A 27,792-nucleotide genomic window follows, 5' to 3' on the forward strand; every position below is an offset into this window, starting at 1 on the left:
TGACGTAAGTGTACGTACTCCTGGTTCGAGAAGTTACGCTGGACGTGCAGCGGTTCAAAGAGGAAGGAAGATGGCGGATAACAAAGGCGAGGAGGATATGGAACCGTCTGTTAATTCGGACACAGTGCCTTCAGCACCAGAAAATGAACAGCCAGAGACGACAGTCGACAATGCAGTGATAGTTATAGAGACAAATTCAAAGGGCGGGAACGAAACGGAGACCCCTGAAAACGCTACCGAGGCACCAACACCCACCAGCGACGGAGGGAATGTTAGCAGCGGCGGGGCTGTTGCTGGCGCGGGAGGGGAAGCCAACGGTAGCGCTAGCAACGCTGTGAGCCCAGCTGAAAACAGTGGTACCAATGCAGAATCAGCGGCAGCTGAAACCGTTACCACCGGAGATGCTCCAGCTGGTGGAGTCGCGACTGAAATGTCCCCCCCTCCTACGGCACCAGCAGCCACACCGGTATCAGCTCCCATTAATTTACTGGATACGTGCGCAAAGTGTAAACAAAGTCTTCAGAGCCGGGACTGTGAACCAAAACTTCTGCCTTGTCTGCACTCATTCTGCCTAAAATGCATCCCGCAACCGAACAGACAAATAAGTCTGCCAGTGCCTGGACCACACGGGCAAGCTGAAACACACATAGGTGAGTTTCTCCTGAGCAAGAAGCGTTAACGATAGCTGGATCTCACGTTACCTGTTAGCGTCCATCTGTTCAATCGAGGGGTGTCGATTAATGTTACATTATTTCAGCCAAAAATCTGTAATTGTAAGGACAGAGAAACATCAAATTTATTTATTTGGTTGTGTGTAAGACAGGCTCGGTGACCTCTGTGTGTTAGCCTGAAACCAAACCGGACAGACTGGGGTGACCCAACCGAGGCACCCGTCTGTGCAGAGGTGGCCTATAGTGTGTGTGCTCTCATACATGAATGACACCCATCTACCCTCTCTCCTCACTAAACATACCTTTTTTGACAGTGGATGTTCTATTCCTATGTATGTGTGAATATTTATATGGACGTGTTTGTGACAGTGAGTGTGTATTCATCAAGTTGAGAAGGCAGCACATCAGGTAAACATCAAGAAATCTTTATGCTAAATCTGTTGCAACCCAAAACATTTAGTATTTGTCCAAAGTCATTTATGAAAATCAAGCAAATTTACACAAACATTTATTGGCAGCATCTGAAACACTGCACACCAATCCTTTCCCCCACATTTGTTTTCTTATCTTGGAATGATAATGCTTAATATAACGTTTGTTGTCTTGTGACAGAAGATTTCCGTTTTCATGGCCAAACTAGCTTTCTTACCCAGAGATGACAAGAAAAAACAATTCATGGTCTAGACTAGAGATAACAGCTGAAATTAACTTGCTATCACAGGAAAATCTTTCATTTGTATCTTGAGACAATGATTCAATTAACTTGAGGTCTTGAGAAAAGAATCAGAAATGCTACTTAGGTAAAGAAAACAGGTTAAATTGATGTCATGAATGAATGCCTGCTTTGGCTTTCTGTAGAAAAGCTTGAAGACATGATCCTAAATGGATTTCTATTAAAAATCAGGGGATACTTGTTAAAAGAAAAAGAAAAAAACTTCTGTGCATTTGATGGTAGCTGACCATCAAAGGCTAAATTAGTTATTTATGGTAAGATACCTACGTTGAAAAATGTAAATACTGGATTCCTTCAAAAAATGGTCAAACATGTTTACTTGAAGTAATTTGTAAATACACACACTACAATTTAATCTACATGGTATCAGAATATTAGTTGTAGTTGGATATATGTTGCGTCTATATTTATAATCGTGAATATTTCCTTTTAACTACCACATGTAGTAACTTTCCACAGAACATTTAAAAGCAAGTCATAATGGTACGATAAACTCAATGTATTTTCCTTTGGTGAATGCTTTCCTAATAACCTACTTGAAAATTACTTTTAGTTTTAAATGTACAAAAGTTAAACCTTATACCAGCTCTGACACCAGCTTGGCTCTATAACTGGGGGCTTGGGCTTGCAACGAGCAACCATTGTTCTTCTGTTGGTTTCTTTTTTTTCCTTCATTGGGGACTCAAGCTTTGCAACGAGCCTCTCTTCCCCATGGCAAAGCTATGGGGAGAATGGCTTGTGGCTCTGCCACAAGCAACCATTGTTCTTCTGTTCGTTTCTTTTTTCGTCATCATCTTCTGGACAAGATTTTGATTCCCTTCCCCTCCTGGGGCTTCCAGAAAACCCCAACAATCCATATACCTATCAAAACATGTTGTTAAATCAGGAATTGTGTGGGATGACTTTTCTTATCATTTTTGTGAATTTTTGGCCCACATATTCATGAAAAACAACCAAAAAATCTTTTTGTAAATGAATGGGAAACTCTGACTCCCCCCACCCAAAATTTCTCACCTTAGAGATGTTAAAATTTCAGCAGGTTTCCACTTAAAGGCTCAATTTTGCTAAAAAAGTTCACAGATCCTTCAGCTAATAGAATAGAATAGAATAGAAAATAATTTATTTATCCCTGAGGGGAAATTCGGGAGAATTCACAGCAGCAATCAAGAAAACAAAAGTAAGTGTATAGAAAGCGCAAAAAGGTCCATAAAAAATAGATGATACCAACTTTTCCATCATTCTTCAGTCAGCCAGCCTCCACCTCCACAGGGTCCAGGACTGAGCTTCTTCAGCAGTCTGTTCAGTGTTTCCCTCCTGTATCCTGTCTGCACACAGCAGCTAGAGTTCTTCCAATGTGGCGTTCATGTCCAGTGTTAGCCCCATTAGCCATGTCTATGAATAGCACGATGCTAATCTGTCCTCTGGTATTCCCTCTGTTGCTGGGTTAGCACAGCTAGCTTGTCCATCTTATTGGAGATAGATCTTACGTTTCTAATAACAATGGATAGATGGACAGGTTGATGTCTTCACCTCTTAGCTCACACCTGAGAACCAGCACATCATTCTCACCTCCTTCTCCTCACCTTGTGGGAAGACATCAGGCCTTGCACCAGTTAGCATTGACCTGCTACAGGCTGCTAACAGCTGTAAACAATGCAGCCATGGTTACATGTAGGGTCTCCAGACAAACATAGGTTTGGTGTCTATGACCAGCAAATGAACCATACAAATGACCCACTCCAAGTACAAAGATGACGAAAAAGAGATGGAAAAATTACAAGAAACAGACAAAGAAGACAGAGCTGCTGCAACAGGCAGCCACAACCAACAGGGTGGCGCCTAGCAACTATTAGTGTATGATTTTACTTTAAAATATGATTCAGAGTTTTTGAGATTTTACTGTTTAAGCAACACAAACTTTTACAAAAATCTCTGCCCCTACAGTGCGTGACATCAGCAGCCTGAGTGAAAGAGGCTGGTGCTGTGTTTCTGAACTATTTCTCCATGTGTGATGAATGCAAAAAGCCCTGCTGCTGCTCGAGCCCCCCTCACAAATTTCTTGGAAATTGTCTAGTTGCTTTTAAAGGTATATATTCACCCCATCCCAGTTTGTGTCGGAGACTTCATGGCACAAAGGATTTTGATGGGAAGTCTTGGCAAAGTTCTCACAAGCTGGGCAACAGTGATCCACCAAAACCCCCAATCTTAAAGCAGATTAAAGCAAAACTAGACTTCTAGCTTTGTTTTCACACCTCCTAAGAGAAAAGAAGGAATATTCTGTCATCATAGTAAAAATGGTGCTGCCTTTCATTAACAAATAACTGCAAAAATATGCAACATTTTCAACCAATGCTACTCCCATCTGCTCTGCTGAGACATGTTGTGATATCCATTTTCAAATCACCAGAAACACTCTGCATTAATTGTTCAGTAAAGAAAGTTCTGTGAGTAGGATATTATGCTGGTTTTTATTATCCTCCCAGGCTCATATCTGCTGATTGTGTTGGCCAGACAATGCAGTGGGCTTTTATATCCCACTATTACTTTTGACTGGTTAATCCATACATGCCTTCACATAGTTTTGTCTTGAAGTGGTCCTCAGCAGGCGAAACCTGCTGTTATAACTTCACACTCTGTAGGGTGACTATACTGAAAATGTACCGACAGGTGTCTAGACTTCGTTTATGACACAGCGGATGTCACAACAATTAGTTGAAAACATTCCTGAAATATCTGTGAGAAACAACCTTGAGAAGTGGCAGTGTTCACAGTTTACGTACGAGATTTCATGTTTAATGCAGCGACTCTAACAGGTGTCACATGATAACGTCTCATCTTACTCCCTCTTCTGTGGTATGAGCTACAGGTTTACCTCCATACCATATCTGCAATCATTTTAAGTTTAATTGAATTTATCATGGGGTTTGTTCATTATTTTACATTAGTTTTGGTTTGAGAAGACGGTGTCATATGATATAGAAAGTATTAACATATCTGTGAAAAAGGAAAAACAGGACAATGCTTTGTTCAGGAGAGGTTTTCTTTAAACAGCTCATGTGGCAGGATATGAAAGGTCTCAACTCTCTAAATTGATTTTGACGTGTAACATGTACAACTTAAAATGCTCTTTTGGCTACCGTAACCACAACTCACAAAACATACAGGTCAGTGACTTTCTCACAGCCCATACAAATACAGGTCACTGAGACTCACAACACATACGAGTCACTGAGACTCAAAACACATACGAGTCACTGAGACTCACAACACATACAAGTCACTGAGACTCGCAACACATACGAGTCACTGAGACTCACAACACATACGAGTCACTGAGACTCACAACTAATACAAGTCACTGAGACTCACAACACATACGAGTCACTGAGACTCACAACAAATACGAGCCACTGAGACTCACAACTAATACAAGTCACTGAGACTCACAACACATACGAGTCACTGAGACTCACAACACATACAAGTCACTGAGACTCACAACTAATACAAGTCACTGAGACTCACAACACATACAAGTCACTGAGACTCACAACACATAAATCACCAAGACTCGCAACACATACGAGTCACTGAGACTCACAACACATACGAGTCACTGAGACTCACAACACATACGAGTCACTGAGACTCACACCACATACGATCTACTGAGACTCACAACAAATGAGCCACTGAGACTCACAACACATACGAGTCACTGAGACTCACACCACATACGAGTCACTGAGACTCACAACACATACGAGTCACTGAGACTCACAACATATATGAGCCACTGAGACTCACAACACATACGAGTCACTGAGACTCACAACATATATGAGCCACTGAGACTCACAACACATACGAGTCACTGAGACTCACAGTACATGAGAGTCACCCCCCCTGGCTGCTGCCATCTGAGCTCTCTCACTGCTGAGCGAGACACTTCCTCACCCCAGCTGAAGGTCTGCTGTATGTTTTTTTAGTCTGAGAGACGCCGTAGGTAAAAATTCAGTCTGAATGTTATGTTTATCTTGTTTTTTAAATTTTTGCTGCTTCAATTAATAATGTAAGTACGGGTGGAACTAAGTTGAAAACTCACTTTTGAGTTCTGCTCCTACCTTACAAAAATCTGAATTATCAAAATCGATTAACTAAGAAAAGGAAACTTGAATGTTTTTTGTTTTGTATTGTTTTCGTTCCTATTTTGAACTTTTGTGTGTATGTAGTGAGATGAAGAGATGTTAAAAGGCGTTTAGCTTGTGTTACATTCAGTTTTCTATGCACCCTGGGTAACTGACTCAGTGACTCAAAAAACAGGTTCACTTCTGCGTGTGACTCATTTAAACCTGATTCAGTAAAAAGAATCCAGTTTTTCATCACAAGCTCCAAACTTTGATTCTTTTTTGTATGTCTGCTGTAGTACGTGAGGGAAACTTGTCATGTGGTATGTTGTTTTGCCCCCGTAAAGGAGCAGTCAGATGGTGAGCACAAAGATAAATATGAATTGACCCGTCCAGCATTAGTTGATAACAAAAAAAGTTAATTCTGATTGCATTACTCAGTGTGGTACCATAAATATACTGTGGGAAAATAATATTAATAATTATTTCTTTATTAATGCAGCACATCTCAGAATTTGATTTTAAATGACTTTGCAAAAAACCTGAACTCAAACTAGTGGACAACAAAAAGAACCCCACCAAAGGAAGAAGAAAAAAAAAATCAAAGGTGTAGTCGATACATTGTTAAACCAGGAGGACAGAGATGTAAAATCCTAAAAATGCAACAAAGAGAAAGTCGAGAGATATGGGCAATTAAAAGCAGGAAAAGAAAATGAGTGAAATTGGAAGATAGCAAAGCAATAAAAAAGCTGTGCAAAAAGGAAATAAAAGATAGAGAGTATAAAGAAGTAAAAAATTAAAGTTTGAAGCAGATAGCAGGCAATAAAGACAGAACATCACGTAAAGCAAGTACATAAAAGTGTTATAAAATGTGATTTAAAGGATGCCTGGGACTCGACGATCCTCATCTCCTCTGGCAGGTTTTTTTGAAGCCTAAGAGGCCCTGTTGACCAGTACAGTCCATTTTAGAGAAATGCTATAGAAACTGGTGGTCATACATTGTTAATTAATTATCTCAGGGTTCGTCACAGTTTATAAATATGATTAGTCATTCTGTATTAAGTGACAGTGACGACAGACTGATGGATAACCCTTTAAAGACATGACCTCAAAGATTTCTTGCTTGTTTGTTTTTTTTTCCTGGGTAATTTGGTGTTATTACTTCTCTTTTGCACATTCATTTAACTGTTGTAGTGGAGCAGAGAACTTCTATTACTAATAGGTAAATATTTGGACAAGCAGCAGCTGATTTGTCAAGCCAGCATGTAATTAGGGTTAGAGTATGTCCTTGTTTCCCTTTATTTTCCTGTCAGTAGCAGTTATACTTGTGATGAAAAAGCAATCTTAAACCCTGAAGGAGGATTTTAACAAACTTTTAAATTAAGGGTACGATTGTGTAATTTTTCTTGTCAGTTGGGGAGGGGGGGATCCATCAAGGGCCAACTAAGAATTGGCGGCTTTAGTTCAAAGTGGCAGCTGTGCATCTGTTTTTCTACATGTGGTGTGTGTGTGTGGGTTCCCCAGCGCAATCCCCATCCAGCTGCTCTCACCACCAATCACTCAGGGACCCGTGCAGCTGGAGCTTACACAAACAGGCTGTGAGCAGCTCAAGCCAGTGTAGACTGGCTCAAACCGGCTCACTCTGGTTTTTCCCTCAGCTGGCTGGTGATGGGGGGATTTATGGGTTTATGAGGGGGAGGAGGGGGAGCAATAGATTATGCTGACTCAATTTAAAATATTAATGTGAAGTTTAATCTGGCGCATAATTTTAGGAAATCAGCATAAACTAATTATTTGTTGGGTAGTATGATTACAGAAGTTATCCAACCAATTTGATTAACGAAGCCAACTAAAGCAATTAAGTGAAAAAAATCCTCATTATTTGGCCATGTGATTTAATACCATCATGGAAATGCCAAGGATGACAAGATTGAATCTTTTGGAGATGAGCGCTAAATCAATTACCTCCATGAATAGATAGTGGGTATCCATAGAGCCAAGAATTTTAATAACAACAGGATCTTTGCTAAAGGAAATTATGGAAATAAGCAAAAGCAGTCTGTGGAAAGGCTGCCATAAATCCTTTCTTGTTTAAAGAAGGAATATTCATAGCTTGGAGCTAACAGGGCTTCTTGGAAGTCAGAGGAAACATATGAGTTTGATTTTGATTGGATTGCTGGTTTGTGCTTACTCCTGAGTTGTTTTAAGATCAGGCACCTGTGGAGATAACACAGTAGCTAATGAACTTTTTCTCTAATGTTTAGCTTTTTGATTTCCCTGACTCCCTCTTTCTCCTCTCTCTTTCTTCAGTAAACGTCATGCGCTGTTTCGTATGCCACAAAGAATACAAACAGATCGACATTATTGACAACTACTTCGTCAAAGATACCACAGAGGCCACCAGCACGTCTGATGAAAAGTCTGCACAGGTACGTCAAAAGTTCTGTGTTGATGTTTGGAGTTTAGGGTGTTGTTGGTGCCGTTGTTTGGGACTTACACCAAGAGAGCTGCAACGAGACAATACAGAACAGGATGTAATATCAATAATTATGGTTAAAGTATATTGGTATTAGCAGGATATTTGAGTGACATTAATATTTACAGTCATTAAAGTCAACTGGTCTAATTTTAACAGTAACTCTAATGATAACTATCATTACTGGGGGAGGACTGACAGTGTAAATTATAGCAGTTGGAGATGAGATCCTCTTGGAGTGAGTTATGTTACAGCTGCACTAAAAGCAAGACAAATGTTAAACAGCTGTAGTATTTGGAGTCAGACAGGTCCATGGCAGCAGGCCATCTGGAGCAATAATCCATAATCCATGGGGCAGCCTGATAATATGGGATTGCAATAATCAAACCCAGAGGTAATGAGCACATGGACTCCATTGTTTTGAGACAGAATTTACCTGATTTTTGTTTTATTTACTTTTTGCAATGTTGCTTAGGTGAAACATTTCCAGCTAGTCTGGATCAGAGGGAAAAATGTTCTGCAGAATCTCACAAATCTTTTGTCAATGCTTCTCAATTTGGTGATTCCTACTTCTGATCACAAGCATTATGGGACAACGATGAAGTGCACACTCTAGAGCAGTGTTTCCTAAACTATTTTTCCAGTGACCCATTTTTTGGAGGAACAAGCCATGGCGACTCAATCCGAAATATGTCTTCAATCTGTAAATCAATTGACAGATAAATGTACACAGAAAAACAAAACAAAAAAAAAAGGTTCTTTAATGATGTTTCTGCATTATCTCAGATCTTTCTCACACAAATTGAGCGCAGCATCCAGTCTGCTTCTGTAATTTCTCTTCATTTTGGTGTGAACTCCATTCCTATTTGTATTTGTTGTAATGAGCCTGTCTAAGTCAAGTTTCAATCAGTCGTGACAGACAAGAGAAGAAAAACAGGGAATTTAATGTCAATATTCTGGAAACTAATTTGGCGACCCATAAAAAAATCTCTGGCCACCCACCTGTGGGTCAGGACCCAGACTTTGGGAATGACTGCTCTAGAGGGAGATTCTGGGATTTCTCCCTGAGCTGTGCCTTGAATGGAAAAACAATACGGTTAGCTTGTCTTTTTGCTAATCCAAGTATTTTCATACATGTGAAAAACGCGTGAAGTGAGTGTTTGCATGATTTTGTAAAAACTCTTGGTTTAAACCCTGATTTATTTTTCTACCATGTCCCCGTAGGGACTCTGTACACTACTCTGTTGTTATTCATTTTTAATTTCATGGAGGTGTTACTTTCAGGACAGCTAGACATTGATAACATCATGGCACATGGGAATTCAGTCATTGAACAAGCACAAGTTAATGGATTACATATCACATGGGAACTGAGTGCTTTAGCTTGTGATGGGTTTTTTTGTTTAAACAAATTCAGTTAATGAGTATTACTGTCATACTGTTTTGTGAGAGGAGGTTGCCTACAACTGGTTTTAGGTTTCTCTCTCAATGGTTACTGAAACTATTTGAAGATCATGTGGTACAGGAGTGTAAGCACCCGATAATTTTTCTGAGGATCAAGGCAAAATATCATGGGACAGACTGAAGAATTATCAGAGGGTTTAGTCACAGCTGGGTCATAGTTAAGGAAAATACCTACCTACAAGAAAATACCTTCTATTCCTTGGATAACTTCAACTGTATGGAGCTTTCACTGGGTCACCACAGATATATCTGAGTAAATGGTCAGAAATACAGGTATCCAGTTTCTAAATCCTACAATGAGTCAAGTCACCTCTGGCCTGAGAGAGTGCGTCTTTACATCATCCTCTGAGTTTACTGCTAGGTCAAGTGCATTCCTTTCCATTGGTCTTGAGTCTTTCTCTGCTCTCTGATGAAAAGCTGTAAAAGGTGGAAATGTTAAAGCATAGGCAAGGTCAGTTTATTTGTATAGCACATTTCTGCAGCAAGTCGATTTTCAGTGCTTCACATGAGACAAAAAGAGAACCATTACAAAGGTCAACAAACAAATTGAAAGGAATTTTTCAAATCAAATAAAAGACATAAATTTTAGTCTAAGAAAAGAAAAATAAAATGACAGAAAAATGAAGGTCAGAATTAAGTAAAACAGATTTTAAAGAATACAGATAGAATGACTTAGAATTCTTAATTTCTGTGTGTCTAAACTTGTATCAACAATGTGAGGAATCCATTATTCATATGGATTACAAAAGTTTTTACTCAGTGCCTGCAAAATATATATAGATTTTAAAACTTGGACTATGTGGCTCTTATGATGCTCTCAGATGTTTCAAAGCTCTGGCAGAATCCTCATGGTGCTTTAGATAATCATTTGTTGTCCGATTTTGTTTTTGGGTTAAACATCCCTGACTTAAGGTCTACTCTGGTTATGTTTTACTGCTTTAAAAGCATTTGTTTGTAGGGTTGGGTGCCTTTCACATTTGAATCAATACGGTACTAATGCCTGATACCTGGCAATCAGTATCAGTATTCAGCAGTACCAACTTTCTGTACATTTTTGTGGTAATATTTATTTAATGATAAAATCTCAAGATTTTTCACTGTAACATATGTATTTCTCAGTATATAAACTTGCAATGCTGTGTTCATGTCCTGTATGGAAAATCACCTACTCTTCCTCTCAGTCACAAGTATGCATTTAGGTACCTAAACATGGTCGATGGTTGATTGATTTTGACTGAATCGATACCCGGTACTACAGATACAATTCGGTTGGAGCCTAAAAAAGTATCTGATTCGGTACCCATCCCTGTTTGTTTGTAAATTAACAGAGCTCACTTTTACACTGGTTGGTACATTCAGCACCAGTTATTTTGGACTATCTGAATCTCTCTCTGACCCATGATTGAGTTCTTCTAGCTTTTCACAGTTGTTGTTTCTCTAAGGTGTGCACGAGCTGTGAGGACAATGCGGGAACCATCGGCTTTTGTGTTGAGTGTGGAGAATGGCTGTGTAAGACCTGCGTGGAGGCCCACCAGAGGGTCAAAATCACCAAGGACCACAAAATTCACACAAAGGAGGATGCTGACGCTGCCTCTGGTAAGATGGCTGACCCTCACTCTGAAGAACCTACTAAGGTTCACTGCAAAGCTGCTAAAGCCTCAGTAGGCACAGTGAGTGTCGGGCTGCCGGCAGACTGTTGCCATGGTAACTGCACTGCAGAATCTGGCTGCTTAGATGCTACCTCTAGCCTGGGGTCCAAATACCCCGAAGCCTCGACTCGACCACCTCTGGCTTTAAAACTACTTTTTCTAAGCAGTCTACTCTTGTTTGTTGGTGTCTCTCTCATTACTTACTGATTGATTTGTGTGTGTGTGTGTGTGTGTGTGTGTGTGTGTGTGTGTGTGTGTGTGTGTGTGTGTGTGTGTGTGTGTGTGTGTGTGTGTGTGTGTGTGTGTCTGTGTGTCTGTGTGTCTGTGTCTGTGTGTGTGTCTGTGTGACTTTTCTCCTGCAGAATCGATCGGTACATCAGGACAGAGGCCTGTTTTCTGTCCCGTTCACAAGCAGGAGCCACTGAAGCTTTTCTGTGAGACTTGTGATACTTTGACCTGTAGGGACTGCCAGCTGCTGGAGCACAAGGACCACAGGTAGTTCAGCTTCCAACACGTAACAGCAAACATCTGTACAATCACTGTCAGCGTGGCTCTGCTTTGATGTGTCAGTGGAAAAGGGAGTCTTGCACCACGTCTTCAAAATGTTTTAGAGCTAAGTGTGGAGGATTAGTGTTGTAAATTTAAATGTGTACTAGTCAGGAGTCCTCCTTATTGTTTTCTTGAACAGAGGGAAAGGTGACATTTACACTCTTTATGGAAAAATTATTATTTTTTAACTGTCTTTGGTTTATAAATCCATAAACCTCAGAGTTGTTTGTTGTAACACAACTTATTTTTTCACATTATAATAATTTATTTGATGACTGTTGTACATTTTACCTTTCATTCTCAGGTACCAGTTCCTCGAGGAGGCTTTCCAGAACCACAAAGGCATCATTGGGGCCAAAATGGCTAAACTACAGGAAAAAAAGAACTATGTTCATTGTTCTGTCTCTCAGTTGCAAAGCAGGTATATTTTTTGAATGCACCTTCTTAATAATTGAACTTTGAAATAGTCCCTTTAGTTTCAAGTGCAGACGTAAATATCCACAGGTTGTACTGGTGGAAGGGCTGACGATTCTGACTGTGTTTTGGTATTCAGGTTAAAAGAGCTGAACGAGACACACAGGAAGGTGGAGCATGAGATCAAAATCGCAGTATTTACTCTCATTAATGAGATCAACAAGAAGGGCAAGTCCCTGCTTCAGCAGCTGGAGGTAAGAAAATATAAGTGAAAGCTAGACCAGTGCTGATGCTTCAGAAAGATGTTGCAAAGTTACTGATGAAATACAAAGGACCTCATTCACCATCCAATTATAAGGAGAAACTTTTTAACCCCCACTTGTGCAGTCTCCTAAACCTCTCTGATATACGCCAGAGTTTTCACCTGTTAGGATCAACAAAATATATTGCTTTGTTTTACACTTTTATTTCAAATCTGTGATCAAACTCTTCTTACTACTTTATATGCTCTCTCTACCTTGGTGAATACAGCTTTAATGTAATGAGTCATCATATCTAAGACATCTGTTGTGATATATTTTGAATCTATTTAATATGCATGACTGACACTATGTAAGATGCAGGCTCTATGCTTTTCACTCACTGCACTCCAGCTTAAAGCAGTGGGGTTTGAGTGGGGTTTAAAGGAATTTTCGACGATAAATTGCATGATTAATAAACTTATGAGGACATTCATTGACTTTCGTCACTTTTAGACACACGTAAAAACAATCTAGCAGCACATTGTGTTTCTTTTTGTGGAATTCCTTTTTGAAACAATAAAAAACAAATTCAGGACAAAACAAGGAAATTATTGGTGAATGATGCTCTTTGGCTGTGATGTTCTCTTGACATGTTGTAAATTATAAATTCACAACATGGTTTTTCTACTGCACATTTGTGCTCAGTCTGGCTATCACCTTAAAGGTTAGAGTTAGCTCTTGTTTTTATTTTTTTTTTGATAGTCTTTGCTACGTTTTATTGCTGACTGCTGCAATAATCGGAGCTCCCAACTAGGGTCATTCATTTTACATTTAATGACCTCTTATTTTCTTACCTATCAATCTGCACATGAAAAGTTTTGTAACAATTTGGAAACTAATTTGCAAGGTTATGATTTTGTCATTAAAGGATTGTTGATGCTTGATCTGATTTTTCTGTCCAGAGTGTGACCAGTGAGCGCAGTATGAGGCTCAGGGCTCAGCACGGAGAAACCACCCTACTGGCCCAGCAGATCAACCATGTGCTCAACTTCTGCCATTGGGCCATCACAACAGGGAGCAGCACAGCACTTCTCTACAGCAAGAGGCTGGTATGTTCCTGAGCTTCAGATTCTCTGAACTTCCAACATAGTGACAGACAAGGTCAACAAAGTGCTCTAGACAAAACTTGAACATTTTGTTTGGTCAGTATGACCCCAAGTCTGCAACCACGGCATGACATACAGTAGACAGCATGTATGTTCCATGACGTATGCTGCAGCCTAAGTAGATGTTTGCATGCAAATTAATTGCGCTTACACTTTTATCTTTTTGTCATTTTTGGTGGTCTCAACCCTCGATAGAGGAGGAGGAGGATTGTAATTTTGACAAAGTAAATCAGCAAAATACATTACATTTACAGTTATAAACACATTTAAGGTACACACAGTGTTTACTGCCGTGTTAGTTGTTTGCAACTGGTCTTTTGCTCTGACAATTATTTGTTCTTTATTTTTTTATAAGAAAACTGCTCAGAGTTGAAAAATATTCCGCTGAAAAATAAGACTCAAGAGTTGCACCGTAGTGAGTAATGTGATTTTCTTTTTGTTAAAACCACTTTATAAAATTGGTAACAAGAGCGGTATCTAAGTGTAGGTACCAATATTGGTACAGGCACCGAAACTCTTTGATTGATATCCAGCCCTACTCCTGCCTTACTCCTGCCACAGGTGTTTGACCGCTAACCACGAGACAGTCAGCAAACAAGATAATTGGAATAAATTTATGATTTATGGTGGGATTAGAGAATCTTGTTCTGAAAGGGCATGTTGACAAATGGATTATTTGTTGTTCCTGTATAGCCTGGCTAAGAAACTAATGAACACACAACTCTGCATTTGTATGTGTGCGTGCGTGTGCATATAGATCCTGTTCCAGCTTCATCAGCTGTCTGAGGCAAGGCTGGAGCCAGCTCCCCAGGCCAATGGTGTTGTGCGGTTCTTCTGTGATCCAACCTTCTGGGCCAAAAACGTAGTAAATCTAGGTGAGAGGGCATTTTATTTTTTGTTGTAATATTGTTATCAACTGATGAGCTTTCTCAACCTGAAATATTTACATTATTCCCTTTGAGTCTGTGAAATGGCTGTAAATGGCATCAAAACATGCCACTGCAGAGATGTTGACCATTCTTGAAAAGAGGTTGTATGAGATTCTTCATTATGGTCGGCACGTTGGTGAAAGAGCTGGATTAGTTGGTATGGGAACTGCTGAACTGACAGGCATATGTTGACAGCTTATACATTATTATTGAGTACCTTAAGCAGCTCCACCTCAAAAGATCTGAACAATTAAAGATTTGCCGTTTGTAACTTACCTGTACATCTTGGAAAACTTTAGTGTCAAGTCAAATTATGCTGCAATAAAAGTTTTAAATGACTTAAAAACAGCCTTTAAACCTAGCTAAACTAAAGTAGAAATAAATGTGATGCTATATGTAAAAGTAGCTTATCTATACGCTTTTTGAAGTCAGTAAGTTTTTGGTAAAAAAAAAATCACTTGTCGTTATGTAGATAAAATAAATAACCGAGGAGTGTAAGTCTTAATGATCTCAATATGTTGTTAGGGAGTAAGCAGATATTTAAAAAAAAATAACAGATATATCGTCCTCAGCTTTTCGTTGCTTAAAAACACAGATTTCTTTCGGGTAGGGTTTTACTTACATTTGCATGAGGCACCTGGAGCAGGTGAGGAACGCGGGAGGCAAAAAGCCTGCTCCCTAAAAGGTTTAAAACGTAAATAATGAAGCTGTGTAGACGACATACAAGTGCAAAAAACAAAGAGGCAGCCTCTAAAAGCCTTTTAACAAACGTGTTAATTGATAGATTTTGTCGCAACCATGACCGTATGAGTGTGCGCAGTCCTTGCTCTTTGTTCTCTTTATTTGTTGTTTGTGTACTTAACGTAGCAAGGAATCATAAATGAATAAGTATCTGACCAATTTGAAATTATTCCTTCAGTTAAAGCAAAAATCTAATTTAGTGTTAAATTCAGGATTTCTGAAGATAAAAGAAAAAAGAGTCAGTTATTTGTTAGCAAAATCAAAGTTTATGCTGTAGTTAAACTTTGTTTGAATTTATAGGTTTGGTAGAAATTATGATTTTTTTTCCTTTCAAAATGCTTAAACTTCATGCTTGTTTTGATGATTAATATGATTTTTTAACATTGTTGTATTTATCTGCTTACTTTAAAGAATTTTTAAAAAGACAAAACTAAGAAGAATCTGTCAGTCATGCCTTCATGAGTGAAACTCTGTCCACTTTGGGCAGTTTATCGTTCTTTTTTAAGTTGGTAGACAAGTCAGCCAGAGAAAAAAAATCTTTCCATTCACTTTTGATTAAACAGGGGTTTTATTTTGGCATTCATCCTTTATTTATGTGCTCTGCAATATGATATAATAGTAGAATAAAATGGCTGTTACGTAAAAAATTGACAGCAGTTAAAGATCATGGCATGTAGACATATGTTTAAATGATTTGCATCGCTATCTCTGTTCTTCTTCCAGGTAATCTGGTCATTGAAAAACGACCTGCACAGCCACCCAATGCAATGGTAGGAGGGCCGTCCATTTCTCCAGGTCAGGGTCACCCGGGCAAACACCCAGGACAAATAAACCTGGCTCAGCTCCGGTTGCAGCACATGCAGCAGGCAGCTTATGCACAACAGAAGCAACAGCATCAACAACAACAGCAGCAGCAGCACCAGCAGCAGATCCAGCAACAGATGCGCATTGCCTCCCAAATGTCCCAGCAGCACGTCAGACAGGCTGGCCCTCCTTTGGTTCAGCAGCAGGTATGCATTCACCCACTGAAATAAAAGATATCTAGTATTTAATTTATCGCCCTTGTAACTCATTCATTTATTTTGTTCAATTTTTATCTTTCCTCTCATTTTTATTCTTAGTGCATCTAGGTAATGATGAAATAAGAGATTCAAACTGCATCTCTTGAGAACAATAGATAGGAAAAAGTTTCAAACTCATATGGATAAGTGTTTTCAGAGAACAAAAGCAAAAAATCATAAATTAAATTTCTGGACGTTATGGGGTGATAGTGATAAATATTAAACACATCAATAAATCTTCTCACCTTATCAGCATTCATTACAGTGCATTAATTTTTTTTTTTACTTGCATGAGCCTGAAAATCCTCCACTGTTTGTGAAAATCTGGTCAGTGAATGTGCACTACCATGGAAATTTATGCAGTTTCTGGGTGTATCTATGTGCCTTTACAGCCTCCAAGGCTCATCAGCATGCAGCAGCTACCAAGAGGGCCTGGGGGTATGAATGGTGGGCCAGGCCCCCCAATGTACCCTTCCTCCCACCACATGCGTCTCCCGGGTCCACCGCAGGGCCGAATGCTCTCAGCTCAGCCGAGGCACAACGGGCAGCAGTATCCATCAATGATGCAGCCTCAACTTCAAAGACAGGTCAGTCCACATACGGCACATATGAAAATAAATGAATGGATCAAAGGTATTTTGTACTTTTGTGCAACACATTCATCAGTCTAAGTGTCGGATTACTGCTAATTATGATTGTTTTTTTTAGACCTACAAGAAAAGTAGGGACTTTAGGGCTCTGGGAGTCTAACCTGTCACTGGTTGATCTTGTGTTTGACTATTTTTAGAAAAGGGTCATTAGAGGCTAAGTCAGTGCTGTTTAACCAGAAAAGCAACAACAGCTTTTGAATTCAAAGATTCTGTACATGTTTTCACAGTCAAAAAAAAAAATGAAAGGTTGTTTGTGAAGCAAAAAAATAATCTCATTGCTTGAGAATCCAACCAGCATAAGCATGTTTGTGGCCCTGAACATCTAAGCAGGTTATTAGATGTTAAATCTGTTCACTTTTTACAGTGGTTGATAAATAAATCCCTCTGAACAACCCTTGGAGGAGTCCTGCCTTTATTCAAATCAATATGTAAACAACTATGTCTACTATGAGCCACATTTAAATGTTAATGCAAACTCAAGTTTCGATTTGCATTTCCATTATAAAGTTTAAAAGAGCCCTGGGGAGTTTTCTTGCCTAAAAGAAATTTTATGTTTATATGTAGCTTGTTTAGAAAGTTAGAAGAAAAAAACTTCATAAATATACATGGGCATCCATGTGTGCATAAACAAGATAAACAGAACAAGCCCACTCAAAGAACAACTGCTCCACAGGCCCACCAGATGTCGAAAAGTGAACATTTATTTGGCACAATCTCTGCTAATTTGAAGATTTGAATAAATTGCCCATTTAAAACTTAGTATAATTATTTCATGATTACACTTGGGAGTGCTTTGGAAAGCACTGACAAGAGGAGTTTGGATTTTAATTATTTAAGTAATGGTGCGTTTTCAAACACGTAAATTTAAGATTTTTTTAAATTAATACTCTGAAGCCTTTATTTCCATACTTGAGCTGCATATAAATCAATTGAAACTCTTATTTAATTTTAAAAGTTGCTTTGAATTTATTTTTATAGAAGGGTTAAGTTTTCTGGTCCGTAGTTCCTTCACAGTTTTACAGGAGGAGCTGATTATAAATCAGCCAAAATGCACGAACAGTTTATAAATGTAGACTTTTTTTGCCTGCATGATGGACTAGGTAAGAGAAACCAACACTACATCCAGCCTTTTCTTTGTGTCCAGATGTCTTTAGAATCTGAGATGAGCCACCAAAGGTTTCGTTTCTTACTACAATCAGGGGTTTGGCACTTTTTCCTACTTTGTCATTGTCTTGTGCAGCATGTGTTGTCACCCAAATCATGCATGATCATGCAACCATGTTGTTTCGCAGTAAACCTTGATCAAACCCAGTGAATGACGAGCTTCATTTTTCTTGCTCCCCTCTTGTCTTCTCTTCCTATTGCCTCTTTCTTTTCCACCTATTTATCTCCTTCTTTTCTCCCTCTCTTCCTGTCTCTTTTTCTGTACAGCATTCAAACCCGGGGCACGCCGGCCCTTTCCCAGTGGCTTCCCTCCATAATGCCAACCCCACAAGTCCCACTAGTGCCAGCATGGCTGGTGCCCACGCCCACCGTGGCCCTGCCAGCCCCATCATAGGTCCTATTGAGCTCATTCCCTCTGTCACCAACCCAGAGAACCTGCCCTGCTTACCTGAGATCCCACCCATTCAGGTGCGCACATTTTCATCATTTGTTTGTTTCAGCAGGGGTAGGTGTGGAGTGCATTTGTAATCAGATCAGAGAGTGTAGCCAAGTCAAAGAATAAGAGAAGGAAAATGTGAGTTGATTAAAGTAGAAAAATGTGTCTGGCTTTGTGAAAATTTGTGATATCTGATAGATATCTAACTATTTCAGTTAAGTCTTCATAAATACATTTCTTAATAAACTCATCAACCCTCTTGAGGAGCTTGGCCACCTGTTAGTAACTTCTCCAATCACTGTGCTTCTCTGGTATCACTAGTTGGAGGATGCAGGTTCCAGCAGCCTCGGACATCTCCTAACTCGGTATATCTCAGCCAGCACACAGCACCAGCTCGGCTCAATGGAAATGAACCCCTCCCCTGGACTTTCATCACACTCTTCTGGATCTTCAGGTACCATTATGTTCAGGGAGAGGGACTACCATACAAGTCATAGGCTTAATTTCCTCATATCTAAAGCAGTCTCATAAGATCTTTGATTGCTGTTTTTGTAATCCTGTTCTTTTTTGGGGCTCAGGCTTGCAAAGAGCCACTCTCCCTATAGCTTTGCTATAGAGAGAGCCAGAAGCCACCATTGTTCCTCTGGTCGATTCTTTTTTTCCTTCATTGTGGGAATCCCCAGGCACACCAAAAATAAAAACTAGTTTTCCAACGCTACTGCTTCGCCATACTTTCACCTACAGAGCTCATTGAAACTTTTGAATGATGCTGTTTTTGTCCTCTCCTCAGGAATGTATTTGGCATGATGATAGGGTTTACTGTTTCTGCTGGGGGAGTCTTCAAAATCCCCTGCTTTGCCTAAATTGCCTTAAAATCAGTCGGCTAGGGTGAGCGATGCCATTGTTTAACCTGAAAATTTTGTAAACAACCTGTGATAGCACCTAAATGATACAAAGAAGGTAATTAATTTTGTAACAAAAAAATACTCAGTTCTTGAGGCTCATATAAACTTAATTTTGAAGCCCTGCTTCTTTATAAAATCAACTGAGAGCCAGATGTTGTCCCCAAAGTCCTTTACTCTGTCCCATTCACAGCAGTACATTCTGAGTTTTACGCCTCCTGTCAGACTGACTGTTATTTAATTTACTGTAAATTTCTCACAGTAACTGAAAAAAATAAATTACATATATGGAATCCCATGACCTATCTGATACTTACAGCCATTTTATTTTTCTCCTATCATTTACCTTTTTTGAGTAATACACACTTGTTTGTCAGCCTCTCAGAAGCAGAAATCGCGCTGACATAGTGATTCAAACTGACGGTGTCAGTTGTCTGTGAGTCTGGGTTACCATGACAACAGATCCCTGTCATGCCTTTAAAGAATGGGTGGATAAAACACGTGTGATAACATGTATCATAACATATTGTTTTAGAGCTTGGATGGTATTTATATAAAAGTGTGCACATGAAACGTGCATGAGTGTGTGTAAAAGGTAAATTTGACCTCACTTAAACCAGAAACCAGAAATGTGTGAAAGTGTTCGGTGACGTCCGTCTGAAACACATGAATAAGGTCTGGTGACATCTGTCCTGTGTTTCAAAACTATTTCACCGTGTGTGATGAAAGCCCCACTCCCAGTCGAGCCCCCTCTCACAGTTTCTGTTGTAATTGTCTAGTTTTAATTAATATTTCTACGCATTAAACACGTTTGAGTGATTCTGCTGCTTTATCTGTTAACTGTCTAATTTCTGTCTGCAGGTCTGTCAAATGCCCACACACCAGCAAGACCTTCTAGCACATCCAGCACAGGCAGTCGGGGCAGGTAAGACCTGTAAAAAATACACCTCATTCATTTGCACAGGGCAGCTGTATAGTTGGGTCAACGTGCACAATGCATCAAATCATGCAGACAAGATTCTGATGCTTTAAAAAGTTTTCAGTGAGGTTTGTACGCACATAGTTAATTTTTACAGCTGCCCAGTAAATAAATAAATCAACCTAGAAGACTCCAGGAGAAATTTTCTGGAGAATCTCACTTCGCACTGTCAGCATTTTATTTATGCTGAGCAGAAAACTTTTAAACCTCAACTAGAGACACTTAAAAGGTTTCTTGCTCACAACAAATGTCCTTCACATTCGTCTTTGGTAAAAACCGGAGTATATTAGAAAAGAGTTTTATTTTTCACCTAAGAATTCAATGACTATAAATTAAGTTGCACTGTGATAGAAGGAAGAAACACCAGAAAGCTACATTAATATAACTACATTGGCAGTCTTACAGTTCTACAAATACCAAGCAATGATTGACAGATTTACGGCCCACTTATATGTCGGACAATTTCAACAGGATTATAAAATGTTTCTCTGTTTCGAAGCTGTAGCTCTGCAGGGCGGGCAGGACCAGGAGGTGGAGCAGCTGTGGAGCAGGTGAGGGTGAAGCAGGAGCCAGGTACAGACAACAGCTACAGCTGTCCAGCCACTTCTATGAAGACAGAGCGAGGAAAAGATGCCGGAAGGAGCGCCTGCATGGTATGAACACTGCCTTATGGTTTAGTAGTTTAAACATTGGTACAGGATTTGGAAATATGAGAGTACCATATTGCACTGAACTCCCAAAAACAGTTGCATAAAGAAAGTGCAGAAAACACCAGAGCAAAATCACTTAAACGAAAGACAAAAATATAAATGGAAAAATGAAAAACATATGTATATGTGTCTGACAGATAACTGTTAGCATTTATCAAATTGGCTTGTACCAGGACAGGCCTGAAGCTGGTGTTAAATGTGTGCAGCCAGAACTGAAGACATGTCTTAACACTGTCATAAAACAGCACATGGTATTCTTGTGTTTTCCGCAGATGAGCAGTCCAGAGGACAGTCCTCACTCCGCTGGCCAAGATGCTCTCAAGACTTTAGGAGATCGCATTAAAACAGAACCTCTATCTGAGACTCCTTGTTTTGGACTTAACGGCTCCAGTGCTACAACATCGTCTCCTTCCAATATCACTACCTCATTATCGTCGGGGAACAGCAGCACTACTGCAGATGCTCCTCTCACTAATGGAAACATGGACAAGGGGACAGAGACCAAAGGGAGCAGTGCATCGGCAGCAACAGGCAACTCTGGAGGGAAAGAAGATGACCCCAATGAAGACTGGTGTGCTGTCTGTATCAACGGTGGGGATCTTCTGTGCTGCGACCGCTGTCCTAAAGTGTTTCACATGAAATGCCATGTACCCACCATAAAGATCTTCCCAAAGTAAGTTATCATTGCAGGTGGTATGTGATTTAAAAAAATGTGGATAGTGTCTGTTCTCATGTTTTAACCATATTAACTTTGATGTACTGCTTTTGGGTTTTATCCCTTCCCAATCAAAACGCTGTCTCACCCTCTTCCCTTTTCTTAAATAACCTGACCCTTGGTGACTGTACAGCAGGCTAAGAGTCCTGTGTTCTGCTGGGCTGTCAGTTATGTGCATTAAAAAGTTTTCTTGTGCTTCAAATGACATCAATAATAGGAACAAAAACTAGATTTCCAGAGAAAAAAGTAGAAGTTTGAAAAAAATGGTGGCTTGGGAAAAAACTAGAGGGCCCCTCAGTGTGGTCCAGGCTCCTTAATGTCTGCACAGCAACAAAAATGGGGTGTATACACCTTCAGCCAATCAGATATTAAAGGTTACTAATTTTTTACATCTGTACTATAAGCAGATGTAAGACCAGGCAGTCTTTCCTAAATTCGTAACTGTGTTCTTAGACCAGCAAACCAATATGTTACCAATAACCTCAAGTCTAAAAGGTTTTATTCTGAAGTAAGGTTAACTTAAGGTTTTATCCTGTATAAATTATTTAATAATCTTTAAAAATCATTTGAAGTTTTAAGCTGCTAATCTCACACAGATTGTTTCAATCAGATTAAAGCAGAAACTAAAAGTCCTCCCTGGGTTCTGTCTTTTTTAATCTTAGGGGGGACTTTCTCTGCACGTTTTGCCGAAGTGTCAAAAGCCCAGAGATCGAGTACTGTGACGACAGCAGGAAAATCACAGGAGAGCAGAGCCTGAATCCCGAGGACCAAAGGGTCAGTACTGCAACCGCACCTTTAGAGGCCTTTTGATGATCAGAATCAAACGGCTAATGTTCTTATCTCCTCCTTCTCCTTTCTCTCTCTGCAGAGATGTGAACGCCTCCTGCTGAACATCTACTGTCATGAGCTCAGCGTTGGCTTCAGGGAACCTGTTCCCAGCTCTGTAAGTAGCTCTTCATCACTACATCCCCCCACCCCCACCCTCCCGAACACACACACACACACACACACACACACACACACACACACACACACAGGCCACAACCAAATCATGTTACTAGAGTCTTGTTTCACAATCAAAAGTTGACCTTATCTTTTAAAAAAAATTCGATTCTGGTGTTGATAACCATTGTATGCGGTTGCAGTTGGGCCAAGACTGCTTTTGTTTCTTCAGTACATCAATCATTTTTGAAGACCAGGATACTTTTGAAGTGAACTGAATACACCTGGTAGAACTGGATTGACAAACTGTATAGATTTTTGAGGTGAAGAGCTTATCATAAGTCATTGATCCAGTCTTTGGAAGCTCATCATTTGATCTGCTCATAGTATGCTTTACTCTGAATTACTGTACAAAGACACATGATTTTAAAAAGTATTCACTGAATAGAATAGAGTACAGTAGAATGTCATAGAATAAAAATTCAGAGTCACAGCAGCAATACAAGAAAGTGTAAAGCGCAAAAATTCAAGTAAATATAAAAATAAAACAAGTGTCAACTAGAAAAAAAAGGCCATCTCAGACAACAGCTTGGCCATAGTTCTCCAGTCAGCCTCCACCTCCACAGGGTCCAGGTATGAGCTGGTCCTCTTCACCAGTCTGTTCAGTCTCACTCTCCTGTCTCCTGTATCCTGTCTGCTCACAGCTGGTGAAATCCTCCAATGTGGCATTCGTGTCTGGTGTTGGCTTCATTAGCCATGTTTCTGTGAATAGCATGATGCTACTCTGCCCTCTAGTATTCCCTCTGGTTGGGTTAGCACGGCTAGCTCGTCCATCTTACTGGAGATAGATCTTACATTCCCCGTGATGATGGATAGAAGGACAAGACGTTGTCATCTCTTCTTAGCTCACACCACAGTATTAGTTCGTCCTCCTCGCCTCTTTCTCCTCAGCTTGCAGAGAGCATTGGATTTAGCACGTGTTAGCATTGATATGCCACAGGCTGAAATCTCATGTGTAAACACTGCATCGTACGATCTCTTGACACACACAGGAACCAATAAAAGCAAAAACACCACTGCAAACGCAACCAGTTTGGTTTCAATGACCAATAAATGAGCCATAAAAAGTAATTAAAGTCTTCAAATGCAAAGATAACAAAAAGGTTTATTTTTTATAAAAAGCAGAAAAAAACAATAAAGGTAATGCTATTGCAACAAACTGCCTCTTGAGTGGCTCTGAAATGGTAAGCTCTAAAATATATGAAAAATAAGGTTCACGTTAGACAATCTGATCTTCCACCCATAGTATCTGAAACCCAGACTGAGCTTTAGTCACTGTATTGGACAGAGAGTTTCAGGTTCCCACACAGAAAGTTTTTATGGACAGTTTTGTTCTTTACATTGTCTCTACAACCTTTGTGTGACGAACTGACTGATGGTTGGTAACAGAGTAAAGCTTAAACCAAAATATTTCACAAGGTTCAGAATACACCAGAGGACATTTCATCTTTCCTTTTGAAAACCAGAGTTGACATGTGACTCACTTTTTTCCAAACAAGGTACCAAACTACTACAAGATCATCAAGCAGCCCATGGACCTGAAGAAGGTGAAGAAGAAGCTGCAGCTACGGAACTCCCAGTACTACCAGTCCATCCAGGAGTTTGTGTCTGATATGCGCCTGGTCTTCAAAAACTGTGCAAAGTACAATGAGGTGAGCAGCATGAGTCTTAAGCCTGCTTTGGGGAATGGCATCTTGTTTGTGAGTGTGTGTGTGTGTGTGTGTGCATGCTCAAGGGTTAGACTGATATAAAGTTTAACTTAATACCAACAGTTAAATTGGTTTGATTTTATAATTTGTCTAGTTTTGTTTTAGACTCAAAGACCTTTTAAGTTGTAAAAACCTTTTCAAGCAATAAAATAGATTGATTATACACAGCTCATATCATTGTTTAGTATTAAAGGGTGTATAACTTCAATGTGGCTGAAGTTAGAGCACCAATATATAAGTCTAACTTTATGTGAAAACAATGTGAGACTGTAAAAAGAAGTGGGACGTGATGCTTACAGTCTGCAGTTTGCGTACAGTTTCATAGTCTTTCTACTAACACTGGCTGTCGGGTGATGGACTGCAAAGACGTCACTGTGCTCTCTTCTCACTGGCTGCAGAAAAACTGCTTGAACTCTGCTACCACTGTCTGCATCTCACTGATAATGCCCAAGTTTGAGTTGTCTCAAACGACTGTTATCACATGTTGTCATATTTCACTTGGTGTTCAAGCACTTTCTTCCCTGAGTGAAATGATGTATGCTTTGTCGCTACATTTGATCGCTGCTTTTTCGCTACTATCCTTTCTTCAGTGTGCGCTGAGACTGACCCCTTAAAGATATGTGTATTAGTGATATGTAGCACCTTCCCACCACAAGAGGGAGCTCCCATGCCACTAACATAAGACACTGTTTGACCACTGATGTTAATGGAAACTCAGCGCTTTTCTGGACTTAACAACTCGTGATGTTAATATGTCACAGAAATAAACAGTAAACATAGCGTTTATGACGCACACATGACTAAACAGTCTGTGTAATATGATAAGTATGCTCAAGGCTTTAGAATTTTGTAAACCATTACAAGGTGCGAACTTACTCCTGCGCCTGTAAGAGCATCTCACAGAGCATCCCACTAACGTAAAAACATGAGCTCTGTCCGTCTGCAATTTGTGTTAAGTTGGTAATTATTCTAAGAGGCTACACAGAAAGAGCAAATTAGCACAACAAATCAACTTCCTTACCATTCCAGGCTTTCCTCGCCTTCAGTCATGGCAGTAAAAGCTGCCCGCACACCACAGAGCTTTGAGCACAGAGGGTCGTAAACAGATTACTGATCTGTTTTCATCTAACTCTTCTTTCCCCCTGCTGCTTCACTGTGTTTGTTATCATGTTATTACTCCTCTTTAGATGTCTCGAATAATCCAGGTTTATGATGAAGAGAAACAGATTAATACGCAGGTAAGCCGTTTCAAATGGAGCACAGATGTCCTCCCCTCTCCCACTGGGGCTACAGGAAATGTTTCACTTCCCCTTAAAAAAATAATCAAATAAATACAATCATTATGTTTAACTCTCTCCAGCAGATCCATTCTTTCAGATTGTAACATAAAGTTACGATAACCCTCTCCTGTGACTGCTTTATGAGGTCCAATAAGGAGTCGTGGTGCAGTATCTGTTATGTAACTTGGTGAAATAGTTGATATAAACAATCCCTCCTTTATAACCCAGCTGTGTGGAGGTGATGTAACATATAACTGCCGTGTCTCTCACATAAAGTTGATACTGTCATGCTAACTTTCAGTTTGTTTTATCTTTCTCACCCTGTTATTTCTTTTTCTTACTGATGGTAAAGAGTGTAAACATGTCTGTGGAGAAGAACAGTCTTATAATAATATGATGCTCCTTCAAACCAGTTAGAGCTGAGTTAGTTATTTAACATAAGGCTCTGTTGTTAAAGCCGTCCCTGTAAGGTTTCATTTCTCATTCAACATAAACAAGGATAGCAAAGCTATGAGTATTCATTTACTAATAACAAGACTCAACTTTTTTATTGCTTACTGTTCTTGAGTCTTAATTATTTGATTAAATTATTGTCAAAGACGACGATGTACCAGCTGAATATTGGTTGTGACATGCCCCAGGGTTCATTCTGTGGTGACAGGCCCAAACCAATTTTGACTTGCACAACTCCCAATATAATTTAATTTATATAAGTTCAGAAAATTAGAAGCAAACAGCTGCACATGATCAGTCCAGACCTCACTGTTTCATTTTTGAGTTCTCAGGACACCATGAAGAGCTTGTTTCAACCACTCTATAAAATCAGTTTGACTTTTTTTTTCCACTTCAGCAGACCCAGGTGTGTTTAGTGATTTATTTTTATTTTGAAGTTTATCTTCTGACACCCAATTCCAAGTGTTGGAAGTACTTCATGAAGCCACAGTGGGAGAGCAGCAGGACATCTCTGCTCTGTACAGCAAGGTTGAGCCAGGGCCGCCTTGCCACCAGCAGTGTTAACCAGATCTAATTTGTCTCCTCATTCTCTTCTTCCTCCTCCCTGCTTCAACCCATTCACTCCTCTTACTCAATGGTTTCATATCTGCTTCCTCTTTGCTACTCTTCACCCCCTTCTTCTCCTTCCTCTATCTTCCTGTTCCTCCTCCTCCTCCTCCTCCTCCTCCTCCGGCAGGCGGGATCAGAGATGGCGATATCTGGCAAGGCAGTGAGCCTGTACTTTGAGGAGAAGCTGCAGGAGATGTTCCCTGGACAGATCTTCCCTGACACACCCGAGCCCGAGTCTCCAGACACACAGGAAAAGGAAGGCAACGACACAGACGACTCTGAAGAAGACTTCATACAGCCAAGACGCAAACGATTAAAAACAGATGAGAAAGTGCTCCACATAAAGTGAAAACAAGCCCCAGAGGAAACAGGGGAAGTATGAAACTGTCTTCCTCACGTCCCATACTTCTTATTTGTTCAAAGGAGCAAGTAAAAAAGGACGAGACTCGCTTGTACAAACTGCTTGGTCTATCTCATCCTTGCCTTCAAAAGAATTACCGTCGACTCCATTAGACGTCTGCCTTTGAGAATCTTCAAGGACAGAAACATAGAAGAGCAGCATCCTCCCCTCTTCATTTCATGGACACCCAAGAACTCGCCTGTACAGACGTTAAAGTAGGACTTGTTTTGCTGTAGTTAATGATTGGTTGTTTCTTTTCTATCGTTCTTTTTCATTTGTAGATTTGTTGTGAGTTACTTTCTAAAACATTTCAATTCCCTGTTTCCAGTTCTTAATGTATTATATCGATACTTTGACCTGAAACCCACCAAGTACAGTATTTGTATGAGTTTGTGGAAGCATTATGTAAATAAGAGAATCTAGCCTGCTGAAGGTATTCCTACAGTATAGATGTTTGGGTGCGTCATCAATAAAACCTGTTCTTGGAATATATCAAAGAAAACGTGTGGTGTGGACTGGGTTTGGGGCTTTATGAAAGCTTCACAGGATGTTCACTAATCA

General features: G+C 39.8%; 1 protein-coding gene across 5 annotated transcripts; it reads left to right on the forward strand.

Annotated features, from left to right (window-relative positions):
• Positions 1-27,715, forward strand: trim33 (tripartite motif containing 33). 5 transcript variants are annotated; one of them, XM_074681367.1, is made up of 21 exons: positions 1-650; positions 7,842-7,960; positions 10,914-11,067; positions 11,483-11,615; positions 11,974-12,090; positions 12,223-12,337; positions 13,288-13,434; positions 14,249-14,366; positions 15,885-16,171; positions 16,615-16,809; positions 18,017-18,073; positions 18,304-18,504; positions 18,794-18,926; positions 20,236-20,299; positions 20,853-21,006; positions 21,336-21,736; positions 22,441-22,552; positions 22,647-22,721; positions 24,280-24,432; positions 25,677-25,727; positions 26,959-27,715. In XM_074681367.1, exons 1-21 carry the CDS (start codon positions 71-73, stop codon positions 27,178-27,180), a joined length of 3,588 nt encoding a protein of 1,195 aa, XP_074537468.1. In that variant the 5' UTR covers positions 1-70; the 3' UTR covers positions 27,181-27,715. The 5 variants fall into 5 exon arrangements, with proteins under 5 accessions (XP_074537468.1, XP_074537469.1, XP_074537470.1 ...); XM_074681368.1 differs by having other exon boundaries at positions 20,859-21,006; XM_074681369.1 differs by lacking the exon at positions 25,677-25,727.
• The last annotated feature ends 77 nt before the right edge of the window (positions 27,716-27,792 follow it).

This window comes from Halichoeres trimaculatus, unplaced genomic scaffold (genome assembly GCF_033239565.1).
Source record: "Halichoeres trimaculatus isolate MK-OKI-2021-1 unplaced genomic scaffold, fHalTri1.1 fHalTri1_scaffold_11, whole genome shotgun sequence".
In the NCBI taxonomy this organism is placed as follows: domain Eukaryota; kingdom Metazoa; phylum Chordata; class Actinopteri; order Labriformes; family Labridae; genus Halichoeres; species Halichoeres trimaculatus.